The sequence below is a fragment of the Anser cygnoides genome, chromosome Z (genome assembly GCF_040182565.1).
Source record: "Anser cygnoides isolate HZ-2024a breed goose chromosome Z, Taihu_goose_T2T_genome, whole genome shotgun sequence".
In the NCBI taxonomy this organism is placed as follows: Eukaryota; Metazoa; Chordata; class Aves; order Anseriformes; family Anatidae; genus Anser; species Anser cygnoides.
The window spans coordinates 79,077,867-79,100,267 of NC_089912.1; the positions used below are offsets into that span (position 1 = coordinate 79,077,867).

The following is a 22,401-nucleotide window of genomic DNA, read 5'->3' on the forward strand; positions in this document are numbered from 1 at the left end:
ATGCCTGGGGAGAGGAAAAGGAAAAGAGTCAGCTGCTGTAATCGGAAGATGGTGCTAGAAAGTTAAGAGCTTGATGATGAGAAGATGGGGAGAAAAGAGAAAATGGTTTGAGGACAGGAGATGGCAGGCACCATGGTTTGTGGGACAATAGATTATGCAGCTGGTTTGTGATAGAAGAATTTGTGTAACACAAATGGTGAAGAAATGAGTGCAGGAAAGCAGGAGACAGAATGTGGTGCAGATGCTACCACTTCTGTGTGCTATCTCATAAATACCAATGGCAAGAGCCAAGGTGAGACTGTAAGTACATGTTCTACACATTTGCAGACGAACAAAGCAGGTTCCTCTTCCTGCCACACGCAGAGCACCTAGTAAGGACATCCTTTTCCCCTTTTTTACCTTTTTCTTCATTACTAGGACTTGGAATGAGATGATGAGATGCAGAAAGTTTTATGAAAAAAAAAGTCTTGACTTTAAATATTCTGTTAAATAGAAAGTAAACTCCTGGCTATACTGCCACAAACTATGTTTTTCCCTAAAAGTGCAACAACGAATTCTGAGTCTGTGCAAAAGGCTCAGGGCTCACCTTTGTGATAGGAGCTTCTATTGTCATTGAGTGGATCCTTGCCATTGAGGAGTTCCGTCGGGTCTGTAAACTTGGAGCTGTCATTAAAGAGAGCACTGATTATACGCTGCAGAGTGTGAATCATCTGACATTCTTTAGTGAGCGCCAAAGGCTGTCATTAGGGAACAGCATGACAGACCCCAGCCTTGACTCCCACTTCTCCTGTACCTCCCCTCCTGCAAGTTCTTGCTTTACTGATTATTTTCTTGCAGCGTTGTCTATCTCCTTTGCAGGTACCTCTCACTGCTGCTGTCCATTTGCCGTGTACTTAAGCTGTACTAAACTTCACGCCCAGCACCTCCCCCTGTCCTCTTGTTTGCCAATGTATTTCTGTCAGACATGGCTTCTCCTGTGACTGTACGTGCTCCTCTCATCTCAGCAAAGCAGCTGCTCTGATGAAACACATTACTGCACCCTGTAACTTGTTCTTCTCACTGCTTACTGTGGCAGAAAGAAATCTCTGCCACCACCATCCCAGGCCTGGCAGGCAGTCACAGACAGGACTAGGAGCAGAAGTACTGCTCTCAAGTAACCAACAGCAATAAATCCCATCATTTCGCAAACTAATGAAACCAAAATACTGGTTAGGGTGCAGAAGCTGCAGCTTTCTGCTAGTGGAGGACCTGATGCTTCACCACGCACTCCTTTAACAGTCTGCCCTCCATCGTGTGGCAGAGCCACTGCTCCTCCTCATGAAGGCACCAAGCTCTGCCATGCATCACACAGCTACATGGATGCTCATGTTGGGGCACTGCTTTGCAATTCGGAATTAAGAAATTTTAAAGAAGTTGTAAGACACTGAAGAAATCTCTGTTCTATCACCTGTGAACCTGTCCGCTTCCTCTTTCATTCTGTGTTTCCATTGCCTGTGGTAAGTCTGTTCTTTATTTCTAACCTTATTCTTGACAGTTTTCTGCTTTCTTACCATCACTACTTTGAGAAGTTATTGACTTAACATCAACCGAGTCTTTCCTTCTGTTCTTGCATTTGAAGGAATGGGATTCTGTAAATACAAAACAAAAGCTTTAAAAATGTGTCAGTAATAAATGTTTCTACAGAGTCTTCTCCATCCAAAATTCTGAACATCAATAAAATAATCTTCACAATACCATGTAAGTGGGGGGAAATATTGTAATCTCTACATGTCAGAACAAGGGACTGAGATATAAACTCAGAGTACATCAAGTTACAGCAACTTGCCTAAGGTCACTTGGGAAGCTATTTTGGAAGAAAAACTTACGGAACAGGGAACTCGCTTCACCTAGCTTTAGCTGCCTAAAAGCAGCAGGCTTTCCGCTTGTGTTTGCCTAAGGGAGCTGACAAAGATCACTTCGCGTTAATGGGGATAGAGAGGGGCACACCCTCAGAGCAGGTCATTCTGCTTTAGGAGCGATGCCTAAGGCAGGAAGGTTGAACCCCTCCAGCAAGTTCCCTCTGCTCTCCACTGAACACTGAACAAGGTCAGTTCAGCTGCTCAGAGGAGAAATCCCATCTCAGTCAACACTCTTACAAAGCCAGCACAAGGTTTAATCTTTTAAATTTTTTGTTCTTTTAATTTCAATAATTGTTTGTACACTGTTTAAAAAAAATCCAACATATTGAGAATGATTAAAACCAATCCATTCAGTTGCTGTGAAAAATAACCACACACCAAGCTGGCTGTCATTCTTGAAACTTCTATTTACTAAAAACAAGTGAAATCATAATATCCAGACAAATGCAAAAGCGAGATGAAACCAACTCATATAAATGCCTGGACAGTGCCTCAATTAAACAATGACAACAAAAATGATTCAGTAAAATTCCATTTTTCCCCAAAACATTACAGTCTGCACTCTCCCTTATGCTTCAAAACAACAACCTTGTATCTATGCACCTCTTTGTGAAAATCTCCACAGTGTCTACTCACAGAGTATACAATATGGCTCTCAAAAATCAGAGATCACTGAAAGCTTTCAAAGGGAGATAACCACTGTGTGAAGACTCAGAAATATAATAAAACTGATATTCTTAATATAAGGGCCAAATCACATAACCTTTTTCAAGACAACCTGCCTGTAATAAAACAAAATGTTAGTATACAGTCTTCTAGAATTAAAAACTAGATTATTCTAAAAAATGACTGGAATGCAGTTTCTGTCTCAAGCATTCTTTACCCCATATTTACAAGAAAGTTTGGATCTTTTTAATTTTGTTATAGTCATACTGGAGAAACTGAAGGTTTTTCCCCTGTTGATACATAACAGTTGGGCATCACTAAGTCATGATAAATTATATTATTAATTTGTTTAGTAGGACTCCTCTTTTAAACCCCTTTTCTGCATTAATTTTTGCAGAAGTTTAACACAAAGCACTTGAGTGAGAGAAAACGTACACACAAACATAGCTGCAAGAGGCAGTAGCAGACGAGGTAACTCTCCTTCTGTTACTTCCTAAACTTCCAGCCTAGCCAGTTTGAAACTTTGCTAGTGCCATCTAGAGAGTCTCAGGTACAAAAAAGCTACTCTACATCACACTAGTTTCTGTTGGTAATACTTAAATAAAATTTTACTCTATGCTGGGTGAGTGGAGTGTCTCCCCATCCAGATTTGTTACAAACCACACCACAAACAGAACAATAAACATGGGCTATTTTTCTAGCCTCTTCACAAACTGGTTCTAGGAATTTATTCTTGAAGCATAACCATGGACACCAGGGAAGGATAACCAACATCACATAGGTGTGACTTTAAGGTTGCCTGTTTTGAAATCATCAACGTGAGTCTGTGTGGTGTGGCTTCCCAGTCGTGCTGAAATCCCTCACAATAATGAGCAAATCTAAATGCCTCACCACAATTTGTAAAGCATGTTACTACACTAGTAACAACGTGTTACCTAGTAACAAGTGTTCTGCAACTTAATTCACGGGCATTCTCACCTTCCCCTTTCTGCAGACTCCACTACCAGGAAAGGAACAGTGAGAAGGAAAAACTGCATTTATTACTAGGACACAGGAGCAGTTTAACACACCATGGATCAGTTCTAACGGCAACACTGGCAATTAGGGTAATATGTTGCAAATATTGTCTCTTGGCCCCACTCCCACCCTCTCTGGTGGTTATTGTTTTGCACCACAAAGTTCTCCAATGCTTCTACCTACTCTTACCCTACTTTAAAAGCAGGGGATGTCATGCAGCCACTTCCCACACCCTTGGTATGTGAAAATCAGAAGCTGACTGACAATGGACAGCAATGTTGCCTAGTATTTCAATGTGGGAAGGGTCTTGGGTGCTAGAAGGTAACAGACTGAAAGAACGTGCTCTCTCAGAAGAAGACAGCACTGCTGCATCTAGGTCAGATCAATAGAAGACCATTACGAACTTTAAATTGGCCTTTGGTGTCTCCTTCTTCAGGCAAAACTGTTACTACAAACTGCACAGCACTGGAAGATGTAATTATTCCCTTACGTTCCTTCCCAACGTTATCTTTAGTAACTTCTGCAGGTAGCTTTTGATCCAGATCTTAAACGTGCTGTCTGCAAGTAAGGAAAGCTGCCTGAGACACAGAGCAAGGGTTGTGCATACACGTCACAACACCACCGTCATGCTCAATGCTGACTGTCCATGACTAGTTGTAGCCTGGGCACTACAGACACACTTCTTAGCCTCGTGCTGGGCCAAAACTAATTCCCTGCTGGCAGGTCCTAAACTTTGAAACACTTGGGCAGATCTGATAGCACAGTTCCACATTTATTTCAGACAGTAAGGAGTGACAAGATATACCAGCTTTCAGTTCAGACATGGTATTTTAATACGATGAAGAGCAGTGCATCTTAATGCAAGAGATCTCTACGGTAGATCAAATTATTGTTGACTGTTACAAGCCCGAATCATTGTGCAACATTTGAGCAGCTGGCACCAGTCACTGTCCATCTTCTCTGACCACAGACTCAACAGAGGGTAGAGACAACATATCATACCAGCAAAGAACCTGGTCACAACTTCAAGCATTCAAGTGTATAAAGGTAAATGATAGTAGTCTAACCTGACTGAGAATTGTCTCCTGTACACTTGTTATCGTGGTGACTCTTGCAGAGCTGAAGATGCACCAAGAGTAAAACATGTTTGTAAGGGAAAAGAACACAAAAAAGTTTAAAAAGGGCTACATTAAACACTGTCCTTAACCAATATTTTCTGTTCAGTTATTTAAAAAAAATCTCAAAGACTCTTCTTTGGGTGTAACTAGACATGGAGAAATAATATGAAAGTAAACAAACATTCAATGCAGGAAATCACAGATACAATAGTGCTTTTAAATACTAACAGCAAGTTGCTGTTTAATACCTGTCTGTAAGAGAACTGACATTCCATTTTAGATAAAGTTTTAAGTACAAATTGCATATGATTCCATGAATAAATGCAAAAAGAAAAAAAAATAATCCTAAGATGTTACTCATTTTTGCGCTCTGCAAGTATTTTAACACCATTTCCTTGGTTCTGTCTAAGCTAAGTTTGCATGCACTCTTTCATGAATTAGTGATACACCGGGCAGTTACAAAAGCAACACTCCAGCCAGTAAGGAGCAGATAGGTCTTATTCATCAGATCTTTGTTTCTAAGTAGTTTTTAACCACTCCCATGAATGAAGAAGTTAAATATAAAATCTTATCAGCTTGTGCTTCTGAAACATCTGAACATTTTGATAGATATTTCAGTCTTTCCTAAAATTTAAGTAGGACTTTTCCATCATTTTAAAGTTACACCTCTTGCTTGGTAATACAACAGGAGATTAAATGCTTCTTTGCTTTTCCTTCCTGCTCAGAAACCAAAGCACAGTCTGTCCAATACATGATAGTTTATTACCTGCTGATCAGTTTACCCCATTCCTTTGTTTTGTGATTGCAAGAAAGTATTTTGCTGTCAATAGAAAAACTGAACAGAACTTTTGGTTCCCCAAATCTTCTCTCTAAAAGTACAGGACTTACTTAGTTAGAGCTAATAAAGACACCAAAAAGGACTAAAAACAACACATAACTTTTATTTTATTTTTTATTGTACTCACTAGAGAAAGTATATTTACCATCTACTTCAGGTGAATAAGCACAGTGCAATACTGCACTCGCAGATTTTACATTACACATCACATTTTGGAATTCAGTACAGTCACCTAACCTATGGTGGATCATTCCTTTGACCAAATCCATTGCCTGCCTGCCTATAGCAAAGCACTAGATTGCAAAACTGTGGTTGCAAACAGTGAGTTAAGAGTAAAGAAAAGCAAGATTGCACTTGTGCAGTCTTTGTGTCCATAAGAGACACAGTATGCTGTAAAGTTGCTACAGGGATTATTTATGAAAGATAGAAAAGATATTATCCAAATTCTCTTTTCCATCAATCTTGAACCCTTTCCATCTTGTTTTCCTTTTTGCTGTTGGCAGGAGATGAAGAGGGTGAAAAAGAAAGAGAAGTGAACGGAAAGGGAAAGCAAACAGAATTCAGGAGTGGTTTACTGTGTTGAATAAGAATTAAAGAAAAGACAGGGAAATTATGCACTAATGTTCCATATAAATGGTGTTCAAAGGAGTACAAGAGACCACTCTTCCCTCAGAAAACTCATTTCAAAAGCTTAAACACCTCTCTTAAAATCAAGCAGGAATTCTCAGAGAAGTCACCTAGTCCCAGTAGAGTAAGGTTGTGGAAGCTCGTCATATATGGTGAATACGGTGAAATACAGGCAGGTGGAGAATGGATGGAGAGCAGCCCTGAGGAGATGGGGCTGATGAGGAACAGCCCTGATGAGGACCTGGGGATGTTGGTTGATGAGAAGCTTGACATGAGCTGGCCATGTGTGCTCACAGCCCAGAAAGCCAACCGTATCCTGGGCTGCACCAAAAGCAGCGTGGCCAGCAGGGCGAGGGAGGTGATTCTGCCCCTCTGCTCTGCTCTCGTGAGACCCCACCTGGAGTGCTGCGTTCAGCTCTGGGGCCCCCAGCACAGGAATGACATGAACATATTAGAATGAGTCCAGAGCAGGGCCATGAGGATGATCAAGGGACTGGAGCACCTCTCATGTAAGGACAGGCTGAGGGAGTTGGCTGTTCAGCCTGGAGAAGAGAAGGCTCTGAAGAGACCTCATTGCGGCCTTCCAGTACCTAAAGGGGGCCTACAGGAAAGCTGGTGAGGGACTCTTTGTCAGGGAGTGTAGAGATAGGACAAGGGGGAATGACTTTAAACTAAAAGAGGGTAGGTTTAGGTTACATATAAGGAAGAAATTCTTCACTCAGGGTATGGTGAGGTACTGGCACAGGTTGCCCAGACAAGCTGTGAATGCCCCATCCTAGGAAGTGTTCAAGGCCAGGTTGGATGGGGCTTAGAGCAGTCTAGTCCCTGCCTGGGAGGTGTCCCTGCCCGGGAGGTGTCCCTGCCCATGGTAGGGGGTTCGAATTCAATGGTCTTTAAGGTCCTTTCCAACCCAAACCATTCTGTGATTCTATGAACTGATACAACTCATCTGAACTGCTCATTCTGGTCCCAAACTATATCTGCATTTAGTCCTTGGATATCCACCTCTGTTCCACAGTTGAAAGAAAACCTTGGCACATTCCTCTAAGTACTCCAATAAAATAAATAAATAAATAAGTTCATGAATACTTTCTTACTCCTTCTGTAGCCATGACCTGAAAGAGATATGTAGGGTAAGTTATGAGAGTAGTTACATGGTTTATCTTGAACCGATATGCTCTTAAGAAGAGAAACAACACCTCCATTATAAATTTATGTATGTGCAAACAAGGACTCTATCCTTCCAGGTCTCAATTCATAAAGGCAGAATTAATCATTAGCCAGGCTTCAGCATGCACAAATAGTCACATGAAAGTCAATCCTCATTCACAGATCTCCTCTGTACAAAAAATTACTACAGTTTCAGACGTATTATTTTCTGTGCATAAATCTAATATGGTTCTTTTTTGTATGGAATAAATCTGGCACAGAAATCCATGAAAATTTCTTTACAGTGGTTTCTGATTATACTGTAATCTCTAATACTATGATATTCCTTAGAGAGTCTGTCAGTAATGCCAAAGAACATGTCTACATTTTTAACTGTGAAACTATATATAGTAATGTAAGGATGTTTGAAAGCCTGTATACAGTGTCTGAATATTGAGTTCAAGCCACTTATAATTACACTGATGAAGTGAAACAGAAATTTGGATCAAAATTTGAATCATAGCAGATTTTACCACCCTATAACTTATTACATTGTTTTTTTTTTCCTTTTATTCTTACATAAAGAATTACCTTTGGTCTGAAGAGAAACTTTTTTTTTTTTTTTTTTTTTTTTTTCAGTTTGGGGGAAAGTTCTAGGATTCAAGTATTCAGAAATGGATTCCAGGATTTACCAAGCATATGACTGCCACATGGGCTTAATTTTCCCCAGAAGGTACTTTTGAGAAAATGAGTTTTAAAAATCCTCAACAAAAGCTGGGTACAAATTGAACTGGAGGAAAAAAATGATGGAGGAAAAAAAAAAACTTACAAATATTGTATTTGTTGCAAAAAAGTCTTTCCAGATTTGTTTTGCAAAATAAGAAATATTTAAGTGTTAAGAAATGTGGTGGTCTTTTGCTCCACTGCTTAAGATGCCCCCATGGCTAGAGGTAAAAAAAAAATCAACAACAACAACAACAAAATGAGTCTTATTACAAAACACTTTCTCTTTAAAGTGTGATTAAATGCAACGACTGATTTATTTTAGAACTGAAGCCTCATTTAATCTTCAGATCTCTTGGCAATAAAGACCACAGACATACACAATTCAATATATAACACCATCATGCTGACTTGTGAACCTACGCCAGCTTTCTAAAAGAAATAACTGACACTGGAATTCAATCACTCAAACTCCTGATGGTATTTTACTTAGGAAATTGCACAGTAAGACCATGAGTGGGCTGTGGGGGATGAACAAATGTTCCTGGAGCAGAGCAAGTGCTGCTTACAGGATGACAAACATCACCCTCAACTCCTTCTGGGTTACAGATTTTGCAGTCTTACTGCCTCCTCTTCCCCCTTGCTATCCTTCCATGCATTTAGTCCTCAGCTTTACCTGCAGAGAAGCTTATTTCAGTGCATTAACATGAAGAGTCTGTACCCCCACCAGTGCACGGGATCACACCACGGAGAGCCAAAAGGTTAAAACTTCATGAAGAGCACTGACACCACCATCTGGATAGGACAAGATGGCTCAGCAAGATGCAGTAGCTCAGGATATTCTGATATTTCCAATAGGCTTTCAACTACCAGTATCTGTGGCTGAAATGCTGAAGTCTCATCGCTTGCAGGTGGCCTGTCTCCTGAAGAGATGCCAAGTCAAGCCTGAGCTATTTGGTTTATACACGTGGAAAAATCAAGCAGCATCCTGTCACACCCTAAGCAATCTACAGTGCCTGAAGGCACATGATCATCTCACCCAGCTGCTGTATTGTCAAGGGAGAGGTAAATTTATTTTTCAGGAACGTACTGATACAAAATGGCAGATGAAAGCAAGGGACTGCCTTACAGCAGAACATGAGGATGACTTCAGAAAGGTCTAAATGAATAGAAGAAAGAGATTACTAGCTCCAAAACCAAAGAACAGGAGTGTCTGTGATGGGCTTGCCTACCTCTGGGACTGTTCTATATTATTGTTTGATAAAGTCTCATTTAACCCAAGGGCAGCACATCCTCAATGCATTAGGAACAGGGAAAATTGCTACATCTCAGCAAGCGGACAAATAATAGTCCTTACCTCAACTCTCTAGATGCAGACAGAGTGCTATTAACTGTTTAATTCTTCAATCCCTAAAAACATTTATTTCAATTGTACAAATGCAGAAAGTCTACGCAGTGAGACATTTGCCCTCTTCTCCCTGACTTTTCAAACAAGATGGTGTACTGTGTCTTAAAATACTGCAGTTTACTGAGAATTAGAAATATAGAGGCTACCACAAAACTAACTGAGTGAAATTCAATAGCTAAAGTAAAACCCCAGGAGCCATTTTATTAACACTATTTTGTCACTAATTCAACGATAATTTTCATTTTAATTTTAATCAAGCTTTAATGGATATTTAGTCTGTTCTGTTAACTGCTACAGAAAATGAAGCTTTTCTGCAAAGTTCAGGTTGAGCTTGGCAGCTACACAATGTTTTCTCTTTGACTGAACTTCTCTTTGCCACCAGAGGGTGTAACCTGCAGTGTCCAAATGCTGACCACAATAATACCACCATACCAGTAATGCTACAAAAATAACCGTAAGGAGTCTTATGAATATTGTATAGATATTCTTACATGTCACCAATACCACCCATATAAAATGAGTAAGAAACCAAACCAAAGCCTCAAGACACTGTCAGAGTTTTCTGTTCAATGCCGCAACACCTGATACTGTACTTACTACACACAGGAGAGACTTCCACTATGGAAGAGAAATGCAAAAAATCACTTAGTTTTGTTGGCCACACCTTTTTCTTTTTTTTTAAATTTTTTTAGTGAGGACCTTAAATCTCTATAGACTACACATTCTGTTAGGTTGTGGTCTTTAATCTTTGTAGCAGATCTCTACTTCTGTACAGATCCCCTAGCAGTTCTTATAATCTGGGCTCACCAGAACTCTAAGGCTGCCCATGCCCATTGGATTCAGGCTTTATTTCCTCATAACTGCTCATGATTCAATACTAAAAAGCATTTATTGATGGTGCTTTCCAACAGTGCAACAGTATAAAGAGTGTGAATGTGGCCTTTGACACGTTACTATAATTTTGGTCTCAAATTTACTGGCTTAAGCAATCCAAAGAACTGAGAGATTAAAAACAGAAGACAAAAGCACTTTTATCTATATTCCTATTGGTGCTTTTCCTAGATGGCTGCAAACCTGCAATTGTTTTGCACTGATGATCTTTTATAAACAGTATGACATTTACGCTGTCCTGCACCAATCTTTCAGCTGTGTGTATGTTACAGAAAAAACATCAAATGCTATCTCAATTCCAAATCAATGTCAAAGCAGCTGTAAATGAAACAACATGAACTATGTGGTTTTATTAATGAATTAAGAAAAAAGAAATACATGTAACATTGACACTACTTCTTTTACAAAAATCTCTTGCACTCCAGGCTGAGCGCTTTTAAAATCCTGCTACTGTAAATGATACCTTGCTGCCAATACTAAAATATATGTTTTGATCAAAATACAAGGTAAGGTTAAAACACTTCAAGCTTTGTTTTTAAGTGGTAAAGCTTCAGTTCTTCCAGAAGCTATGAAGATTTCTCAGTTGACTTGATACTACCTTGCACAAAAACCTGTGCAAGGGGCATGGTTTCAACCAACAGAATACTACCTATTAACTTTTTCCAAGAGTAGTTTTCCAATAATGTATTACAATAATGTATTATTGGCTTGTTATACTGAAAAAGGGACAATTAGAAATTATAGTGACTTTCCACATACCTTTATGCACAAGTGTCTTTACCCCCATGAAAGATAAAAGAATATTTAAAATTCTAGACAAAAGATACATAACTCCATCCCTAAAAAAAAGGGATTTTAAGGAAAATGGAAATGATAGGAAATATGTTTCACAAGTACATCTTCACTCCACAATGCTGCCAGCTACTCTTTATGTTCCTACCTCATACTGCTTTCTTCCTACCTCTTACTTCTACAGACCATAGAGAGATTTCAGTCCTCAGCTCAGAGAAGCCCAGAATTCCTTACTCTTCAAGCCACGTACTAAAGTATTTTTGAGGCAAAACATGCAATATAACCATTTGGTTCAGAGGCGCTTTCAGATGGAGTGAACTAGGAGTAGATCACATCGAACGGCTTCTCATGCCACCAGATTTGTTTCAGAACCTGCTTGGGTGGATATGTGCCTGGACTGCAGACACTGGGGTGACAGAATCACTGAATGGCTGAGGTTGGAAGAGACCTCTGGAGATCACCTGGTTCAACCCCCTGCTCAAGCAGGGACACCTACAGTAGTTTGCCCATTACCTCTTATCCCGTCACTGTACACCACCGACTTCCCTTCAGGTATTTGTAGACATTGAAGAGATTCCCCTGAGCCTCCAGGCTGAATAGTTCCAGCTCTCTCAGCCTTATCTCATAGGAGAGGTGCTCCAGTCCCTTCATCATCTTGGTGGCCCTCTGCTGGACTCTCTCCCATGTGCCCAGGTCCCTCTTGTACTGGGGGTGGGCAGAACTATACACAGAACTCCAGGTGTGGCCTCATCAGAGCTGAATAGAGCGGTTCACCTCTGTTGACACTTTGCCTAATGCAGCCGAGGATCACTGAGAGTGTTTTGAACTATGGCTTGAATTACACCCCTCCACAGCACACTTTCTGTGGTGTATGTGATATCTCAGGTCCTACTTCCAGATAACATTTTATTCAATTTATACTTTACTCAAGAACTACACATTTGCAAACCTTGCGACAGCTGAGCATAGGTCATTATCAGCTCTAAGTATGTCAGATCAGAATGGCAAGAGCAGTTATAGAAAAAAATACCCTGAACTCCCTTTGCGTTATAGTCTGTGCTGCTCCACAATATCACAGACTCAACTGTCGTATCTAAGTTCCAGTGAATAAAAGGCATTCTCTACTCAGCAGTCCTACAAAAGGAAAATAGTCCAGCATAAAAAGGCTAAGCAAATGCAAAAGTTTCTTGCTTGATCCAACATGCAATGATAATATGAGAATGTTTTTCAAAGAGGATGTGATCTATATTCATTTCTTAAACAAAAAGTCAGTAAAAGTGATGAAAATTAAGACATGGAAGGAAAACAGTACCTGCTTGTTGTTTTCATTAGTACATCGCGGCCTTTTTAGGGACACAAAGTGTCTTATCTTCCTAGCAACAGAAATAAGCAATTGTTACCACATCAAACTGTAGTGATACACTGCTATTTTTTAAAGCTGAATTCTTGATGCTTTTATGAAGCAAGATACCAAAACCAACACCAAATGGCTGACTGAGCAACAAGCACTCCAGTGTTATAGCTATGTTTTTGTCCAAGGATATGTGATTCTTTTGCTTCTGCAGGAATTCACCTGCCCATCTGGGAGTATAATTTGGCAACATACACATGATACACTGTAAAAGTGCAAGCACATACAAGCATGGTCATAAAACAAGAGAATCATCTAGCTGATGATCCTTCCAGCTGACTGGTTAACAGTTTGTATACTGTAGAATAACTTCATAAAAAAATGTATTGTAACATCAGCCTAAACATCAGTTTTTAGGTGTCTAGATGAGCAACACTACTAATTGTTATGATTTTACAGTCCTTTTAGCCAGAGTAGGAAGACACCAAAATGGACAAACATGAGTAAAAAACATGGCCTTCTTAATTTTGCTTATTCTTTCCGCATCACTTAAAATCAGTAGTTCTATCATCACCCTGCTCCTAAATACATAGAGGGTCATGCCAAACTCTCAGATAGGGAAAGCAGAAAGAATGACCCCCCAAAAAACAGAAAGCAACTGTGCTCTGTACAAGTTAGTTACCCTCCTTGACCGATCACAGGCGTTATCCTCACATGCTGCTGGATACTGTCTCCTGATTTTCTGTTTGTGTAATAAACCCCTTGCCATTCCTAAGCAAACACACATAACCGAGACAGCGTCTAAGAATACTCAGCTTGCAGTCAAATATTCACTTATTATTACATAGTCTTTCTGTAGTAAATAATTACATACTATTTCATGGTTGTATTTTTAAAATAGTGTAAAATGTTGTAATACATAGTTCCACCTTTAACAGATATTTGCTTATCAAAGGACAGTGCAAAATTTTTTCATATATTTCTCTTGTGAGAGAGTACCCAATATTTAGAAAGAAGTTTAGGAATCAGAGGAACAGAATTCTGGTCAAATATACGCAACTCACGAAAACAGTGTCTTGTGTTTTTAAACCTAGAGTATTAAAAACAAAGCAGCCTGGAAATCCAAATCACAAGCACAAGCACAAGCTTAATTTTACTTACTTACCTTTCCTTTTTTAATAAATGCATTGATAGTGTCTGAAAGATCTGCACAGTTTTTAACGCTTTTTGGTATTTCAGTGAGTTCCTTGCCAATGAGCTCTCCCTTGTGATACCCCATCATCCGTTCAAAGGCTGAATTAACATACTGTCAAACAAGAAGAGCACACTTAAAACACAGTTACTTGCACATGACTGTCTAAGTATTTCAGGATGCACATCCATAGCCATAACCACACAGCCCTACAGTTCAGTGTTTGTCACATAAAAATACTATGCAAATGGAGAAACATTTAATTTACATAAGGAGTTGAACACAGAATGGGATATACAAACTGTTATCAGAAAGCACAGAAAGAGAAGTCAAAAACCCTTTACTGTACAGGTTATCTAGTTCTGCTATGGATCTCTTTGTTGTTTTACCATAAGTAACATTACTTCACTGGAAATGATCATCTAAATAAAGGTACAAAAAGAAAGGTCTTAGAAGTTCAGCAAGTGTCAACATGCAGCATCCAGAATTACTGCAGAAATATAGCAACAAAATTAAAATACAGAATTAGAAATTACTGAGCAAAGAACTCTTTGGGGTTCCTGTCTTCAAATTCTACAAAATGATTAACTTTTTTTCTCCATACCTGAACAACATGATCTTCACTGGTTATTTCTATGGCTTCCTGACAATGGTCTAATGCTGTAAACACTGCATTACATGCCCTGAAATTAGTAAATGATTCACATTAGTTTTATTGTTAGAGTATTTTGCTTACCATAAATGCATTATTACACTGTACTTATCAGTAGATGAATCACAAACCAGAATGTCATTATGATTAAACCAAGTACCCGTCTCCATTATAACTTTTTGAAGCAATTCATCTTCAGACATTCCTGTTGTTCATATGTTTTTCTGCAGATCACATTGTAAAATTGCTCATGAGTACTGCATCAACTTAATAGTATGTTGCTTTTTCTAGACATGCTCTAGAGAGCAGGAACTAACACTTAGCTGTAAAAATAACAAATGGCTGTTACATTACAATAGAAAGTTTTGTGATCATTAAAGATAGGGAACAAAAAAAATCACCACAGCACAGATACATATAAAGTTACAGCAAAAAGATCTCCACTGTCAAAGAAGTTGTAATGCAACATAATAAGAGTAAATAATTGAAGCCATTTCAAAGTCCTAGTCAGAAAAATATCGCTTTTCTTGCCTCCAAGTAATAATTCAACAACTTGATCTCCATACTTCCTGATTTTAATTAGGGGCAAAATTAATCTCCACTTCCCATTTTTTCAGGACTATCCTTTAACTAACACAAGAAAACAAAAATCTTGCCCTTTTGCTACAGGGTTTAAATTGCTTATAATTTACACAGAATGGGACTAACATTAATGCAGGCTCCTAGCATAAGAAAGCAAACTACGGATATATAGCGTATACAAAAAGAAACAACTCAGACATACCTGCTTTGATAGATGCCAGTACTTTATTTTTGATGTGGACTAAACACAAACTAATTATCTGCTATGTACTTCTCACTGCAGGTAGCATAAAGTGCATCATGCATAAACATCCTTGTTATTACCTAAAAGGGACATCTTGCTCACAGACTGCATAGTGGGGTTTGAATTAATACTGATGACCAGCAAATCATTAGCAGAGAAGTATTCTGCCTCTGTATCAAGAAATACAAGACATTGCCAGCTTTGCTCATCATGGAAGTAACACAGAAACAAATAGAAAACAAAAAGAACTATAAACAAAGACATACACGTGCAGTTGTGTGGATGAAGATTTGTAGGAAGAAGTGTTGTATACAGAATACAACAGTAGTATTTCAGTTCATACAAGAAAAGGAGCTCTCAGTATAATTTTACAAAGGATGCTCTAGCAGTCCAAGCCAGCTCCATGGTGTGATTTTTTGCTGTATGAAACAAGTAATTTATCTCAGTGACAGATACTCATCTGGTACACCAGCAGCTAGCAACAGTCATTAAGTAAACTTCCTGCAAGGAAACACAGCAATGTTTGCACTATTCAAACCCTATTTTTATCATTTGATCTGGCAACCAAGCCAGCAAAATTAAAAGTTCAAATGGTCCACGCTATTTCTGATTAATGCACACCTCCTACAGATGCCCAACCCAGTTGCATAACAGGTGAAGCAGAAAAGCTATGATGAGAAACAGTTTCTGCTTGGAATAGGACACACTTTGGTCCACTGAAATGACCTTAAATACTGCTTTCTCACACAGTTTCTCTTGTATGTGAACACCTGAAATAACCTGTTTTTAGTCCCATTGATTAACTTTCTGAAAATATTATCTCTTCCCTTCCATATATACAAAGCTGTACTGAAGACCTATTGAGACAGCAAACAGATCAGAGACCAGGAACCCTGTGGGATAAACATAATGTGCAACACTTCTTCACCCCATTTCATCAAACCACACAGATGAGAACAAACTGTAACCAAGCAGACTTACCAAACACTAGTTGTTTTAATTTTATGGTAAATTCACTTAGAGCATCTGCCTAACTGGGCAAAAATAGGAAGAAATCATCTTTTGCAGGATATCAGCTTCTCCAAGTTACAAGTATTCCTTTTCAGAAAGTTTATCTTTCAGAAGACTACTTTATGCCCCCAGATGTTAGTATAAATGTTATTGTAAGTGTTCATGTGCTTATCTGTAGATGAAATGCTTCTGGGGACTGACACTGTTTCCTTCAAATTTTAAGGTTTTGTTTTGTTTGTGGGTGTGCGTTTTAAAATAAACTCACAGCAAAACATGGTAGCCGATAACAAACCATGTTCCCTGAATTTTAATTATCTGCATTTGTAATTGATATCACTCATGTAGAGATGCTCAAACTGTATTGGCATGCAGTTCTTGAAATGAATTATTCCATGTGTTAAAGCAGGAAGTTTTCAATGAGAAGGATATAACGTTTATTAGAAAAATAAATAAATGAAAACAAAACATACCACAAAAGACCATTGATACATTGTTAATGTCTTAAAGAAACAAAAGGATAATTTTAATTCTTCTATATTTTGGTAAACAGTAACTGATGGAAATGCCAAAAAGCTTCTACATACAGAATAAAAAGCAATGAATGCTGTAACACTTCTCAGCTAAGAAATTAAGGAGGCCATTTGCACAGACCTATGATTTCTTTCAGGAGTCTGACTTTGTACATTGTCAGACAACAAAGTTCTACAACTGGAACACTGGCTAAACCATGAGTAATCTTGAAAACTAGATCTAACATCTCGAAAATTTTCCTTTCTCTCCATAGTATTCTTGTTACTACAAAATCTGGTTTATTGGACTTAAACATAAGCTACAGGTTTTGCATGTATGAATGACATCTGATCTTATACATAAACTGGTGTTTTTCATCATTGATGACTTAATTCTGAAGTCACACATTTCACATTGTTTTCTACTGAACCAAGTCAGGACCACCGTAACACCTAATTAATTTCTAAAATTTCACTGTTGTTTTATTTTGCTGCTGAGCCTTTGAAAACACCTATTAAAAGTTGTGTAAGCCTGAATCCTTTTTCTTTTTTCTGAAAATTTTACTGTAATCTTATTTTGTATACACAAACACATTCACTTGAACATGAAGTTTCTAAAAATCTACTGCTTAAAAAGAAACACTGAATCTTGTAGAGAAGTGATAGTGTTCTCTGTCAAAGGAACTGGAACTCACTTTTGAGATCTAGAGAAATACAACTTCTCTGTGTGACAGCTTTAAGGGCTCTTTTTACATAGAGTTGAATTACAAAGATATTTACATGTAGGTATAAGCACTTGTATTAAATATAAAATTAGTCATATTACATGATAATGGAATGAAAGTCTTTAATTTCTTCTTACCTTAGTGAAACAAATAATTAGACAATTAGATATTTCTCACTAAAATAAAAATTCATGATCCTGAACTGTCAAGTCTTGCACGGACAGGAAAGTAAAAACTCAGGGTATAAAGAGCCAGCTCAAGATGGTGCTCAGCTCAAGCTGTCAGGTATGACATCTCACACATCTGTGAGCAAGAACGATTTTGTGAAAATGTCCTGTCCTGTAAATTTGCAGCCCTTAAATCTTACACACAGGACAGAATCTGTAGAATGCTACCCTTGCAATTAAGTGAGCAGAAATTGTTCTGCAGTATTTCTGTTAAAGGTTCTGACTCTGATGGTGATACCAGTAATGGCTGCTGTAACATTGCCAAATTCAACATATGTGCCTCAAGACGTATGGACAGAAGCAAGTATCAGAATAAGGGATGGGCATGTACTGCTTTTTGCGTTAAGGAAAGCTTTCATTTAAACTACCAATGAATGAAGCATACCAATGAAGCTTTTTGAGGGTACCAGTTACTAAAGCACTTAGATTTGTTACAAATTAACTGAACAGCAAAATAAGGCTATAGGAATTGGTTAACATATGTGTATATCATGTATAACAAAGCACATACATGCATAGCTGGGAACGTAGACCAAACAATTTATGTTGTGCACACTCTCTTACACTTCTACATACCGTAATTTGAACTGAGATCGTACTTCCCCATGTTCTATTTGAATCAGCTCATTGTAACAAGCAGTTATGCTGCTATTCTCCATGAAACGCTGGAAAACAAATCAATAGTGCATGAAATAGACTGGAAGCTTTTAAATCTGTTATTCCTGTTCCTGCTTCTAAAACTCTAACCTGATAAAGACAGCTGGCAACAGTCCAACAAAAGGCCACAAAAATGATTAAGGGACCAGAAGATCTTTCATTTGAGGAAAGGTTGAGAGAGAGGTGGGACTGTTCAGGTTAGAGAAGAGAAGACTCAGGGGAGACCTCTTCAAGGTATCTGAAGTGAGAATGCAAAGAGGACAGAAGCAGCCTCTGTTCAGTGGTTCCCAGTGCCAGGACGAGAGGCAGTGGGCACAAACTGGAACACAGGAAGTTCCTCCTGACACTAACTAACTTGTGAGTGTTGAGTGTTGGACTTGATGATCTTAAGAGTCTTTTCCGATCTAAATAATTCTACGATTCTAATTAGGAAGCACTTCTTGACTGTGAGGATGACCAAGCACTGCCACAGGTTGCCCAGAGAGGTTGTGAAGTCTTCCTCCTTGGAGATCTTCAAAAGCCACCTGTATGTGGTCCTGAGCAACCTGCTCTGTGTGTCCCTGCTTGAGCAGGGAGTTGGACCTGACGGCCTCCATAAGTCCTTGCCCACCTCACCCATTCTGTGATTCTGTACAAATAAAAAGCCTTAGTTGTACCTTTTGTGTTCAGGACTCATCTTTTCCATGGGAATGATTTTCTAGTCATTATGACAACATCACTAGTTAAATACAAAGCAAATATGAAGATATGCTGAAATCACAACTGTGAAATTTGCCACTTGGTGTTAGGTATTCAATTAGAAAATAGATAATCTAAAAAAAAAGCCCACAGTCTCAAACAAAAACAGTATAATTTGGATGTTTCATTTTGAACAGCAATGTCTTAATTCAGAACAGAAAACGAATACCTTAGAGATATAAAACATTCATGCTAAAAAAAAAGAAAAAATGTAATGACATTTTGCATTTCATCTGTTTTTCTGCAAATACTACATCCAAAACTCAGAAGTTGTAGTAACTTTGATCCACAAGTAACCTCACTGAGTCATCACTTTTGAATTCAGAAGTGCAGAAAAGTATATAAAGTAAGTAATGTGCTGACAGCAGCTAACAAGATTTTTATATACTCCAGATGGAAATAATGTCCTTTACTTGTTAGGCAAAGGCAGTAAGCTTAAAGGTATTGTGTTCGGTCCATCTGAAATCAGAAACTTCATGTTCATCACAAAAGTACTAGTAGATTCTCTGACTTCAGCTAAAGTTTACTGTTCATCAGTAAGCTGCTGCTCTAAGGAGCTAAATCACTGCTTTATAAATACATGCACAGACTTTGTTTTTCACAGAAAATACTCTGTGATGTCATCAGTTCTCACAGTACAGCTGCATGCTGAGTCAAGAGCCAGCAGTCAACACTGAAGAACAAAGAATGTTTTTGAGGAACCTGTGCTTCTCTCTTGTTTTAAGAATTGTGTTTTGGAGACCAAGAGCTTAATCCCAAGTAGCCACCAAAACGTAAAAAGTAAATTTAAAAATAACTGTTAACATTGGTCTACCTTATCCCTATAATGTAAAGATATTAAAATATTTCTACAACTGTCACTTTGCTTATTAAGTGAATGCCTGGGAAACCAAAAGGCACAGTATAAAGCTGGTAGAAACTAGGGTTCAGATGATGATGTGTTCTTTGCAAAACAAAATGCCTGCAAACTTTTCTTCTACAGCACTGAAGATTTAGATTTTCACTTTTAGAGTGCTGTTTTAAAGTTTCAAATATACTTATAGGAAATTTAAAACAATAAAAATACAAATCTATCAATAACATACTATTTAAGCACTGATGGCTGCTGATTTTACAAGCTAAATTTCCTAGAACGTATTAAAGGTCTTTTCAGTTTGAATTTCAATGTATTATCATTTACTGACAAAATTTAAAAGAAAATGAAGATAACATGTTGGTATGATTCAATGCCAAGGAACCAAGAACTGCAGCTTGTTGGAAGTGTTAAGCCTGCTCTTAACTGCTGTATATATTTTTCTGCAGGTGCACAGAATCTCTTTATTTAAGTTTATAATATTAATATATTATTAACGTACTAGTTCACTCAAACCTGAGAAACCAGCTTGGACCTGAAAAAAAGCAGACAACGTTTCCTTTTTCTAATTTGTGCATATAAACAAGGCACAAGAAGAGGAAGATCTATTACCTCTGAAATACTAGAATGCTGACAGTAATACCTTCTTTTTAAAAAGTTTCTTATTTATACAGTACATTTTTATTTAACTAACATTTACTTTTAAATTACATTTGACTTCATTATAATCAGATTCCACTATCATCCCATACAGAACTTGATGTAAGCCACAAAATTAATCAGCTAATAAAAATGCATCATTCTTCTTGCTTAGCAAGAAGTACCAGGTTCAGCGTTAAAAATTTGCTTTGTTGCAAACCAACAAGTTTTAAGAGTAATGGGTCAACAGAATCAACATTTGTTTAGAAAAAGAACTAAAGTTCAAAATGCAAAACAATTTGCACTTGAGCAACGGCAGAAATCAAGGCTTCCTCCTTTGGTAATTTAAGTCACAGTTTAAAATCAGTCAGGAAGTCAAATCACTTACTTAGTCCATCCTAAGGAGGCCATTTCTATCATATTCATGAGACTTAGGGGGAAAGATCAGCATCATGAAGGTAATGCATTAACAAGACCATTAATACGCAAACACAAAAGCTATTACTGATACTGGAAAAACATTCAGAAGACATGTAATAAATCCCTTTCTTGAGAAGAAGGAAGAAAAAAACAGGGCAAACTCAGCATTAAAAAAAAAATGCCGAAAGATTCCTGAAATCTTTCTCTGGAAAGTGGTCATAAGATCTTTTAGTGATCCAGATGTGGATGAAAATCAATCTTCATTGATTTCATTAGAAGTAATGAAGTGATTATTCAAGTATACTTTTAGTATATTACATATGTACACATAAACATAGAAAGATATTTCTGTAACACACGTATACACAAAGTTAACAGAACATTTTAAAGCAAAATAATCAGCTATTCACAGCATGAAAAAAACATTAGGGTTGATGCATTTGCAAGCATATCTCCTAAGTATATTAAAGGAGTCCTGGGAATGTTTACATCCTAAACCTGCTATAAAAATTCTTTTTTTTTTTTTCTACAAAACTCTAGAAAAAAGTGACAGACTAATTGGCTACAGGATCAGACACTTCATTAGTCAAGTTGGAGATGCATTTAGAAGACAGCTACCACCAGACAGACCCATGTTTTGTCAAGAGAAGGGGTGGAGGAAGATGAGGAAATAATGTGACAAACACCAATACAATGAATAGTGATAATGCAAAATAAAGCTATCAGAAAAGATGGACTGTAAAAATAAAATCAGTGAAGAGAACAATATAATTTTAGCAGATGTGATTTTACAAAAATCAATTATCAATTTTATTATGCTGCTGAGGAGAAGATCCCAGGAGATACTGTTCCTCTACTTGGAGAAGGGGGTTATTTTTTTTTTTAATTTATATTTTTTACTTTTGTTTTGTTTTGTTTTTGATATGGATTTAGGCCCTAGAAATCCCTACCCAAGCAGAAAAAAATCCTACAGCCTCCCCTCTGTGAAAACAGGATCTCTGACATCAGATATATTTTAAAGGCTTGAAAATAATTCAAGTAGGGGATTATTATATGTTGCAAGCTCCCCAGTATATGTGGGACAGCTAGAGGGAATGGTTAGAGACTGTACCAAATCTTCTCTCTTCACTTGCCAGAACAGCTGTCAGGTGCAAAAAGATCCAACAAACTTTTATTTTTGTTGGAAGAAAGCATGACACTAAAACGCACCTCAGTAGCACAGTGTCTCCCATGTCTGAACTCAATATTGCACTTGAAGTCATAATACAGCCCACTAAATACATTGTCCTGCATTTTTTGAAAGGGAAAACAAGACTTGAGAAGCTAGAAGATGGTAAGCAACTGAAGCTATATTTACAGAGCTGCCTTTCTGCTCTCACCTACAAAGCTGTTTTAAGAAAGAGAATGAAACAGTTCTCTTCCCTTCTGCTTCCTGTACAGGACAACTTTTAATGCTGTCTTGAAAAGAGAGGGT

General features: G+C 37.9%; 1 protein-coding gene across 4 annotated transcripts in view; it reads right to left on the minus strand.

Annotated features, from left to right (window-relative positions):
* Window positions 1-22,401, minus strand: part of PDE8B (phosphodiesterase 8B) — an 86,758-nt gene that overhangs the window by 11,359 nt on the left and 52,998 nt on the right. For 3 of the 4 annotated variants that reach the window (XM_066988042.1, XM_066988040.1, XM_066988041.1), the window contains exons 6-13: window positions 18,197-18,285; window positions 14,275-14,353; window positions 13,644-13,784; window positions 13,161-13,249; window positions 12,440-12,500; window positions 4,649-4,700; window positions 1,551-1,628; window positions 587-663 (exon numbers count right to left, since the gene is read on the minus strand). In XM_066988042.1, the coding sequence (XP_066844143.1) occupies window positions 587-663; window positions 1,551-1,628; window positions 4,649-4,700; window positions 12,440-12,500; window positions 13,161-13,249; window positions 13,644-13,784; window positions 14,275-14,353; window positions 18,197-18,285 (666 nt within the window). The remainder of the gene's footprint in view (window positions 1-586; window positions 664-1,550; window positions 1,629-4,648; window positions 4,701-12,439; window positions 12,501-13,160; window positions 13,250-13,643; window positions 13,785-14,274; window positions 14,354-18,196; window positions 18,286-22,401) is intronic. The other variant, XM_066988043.1, reaches the window with a different exon arrangement.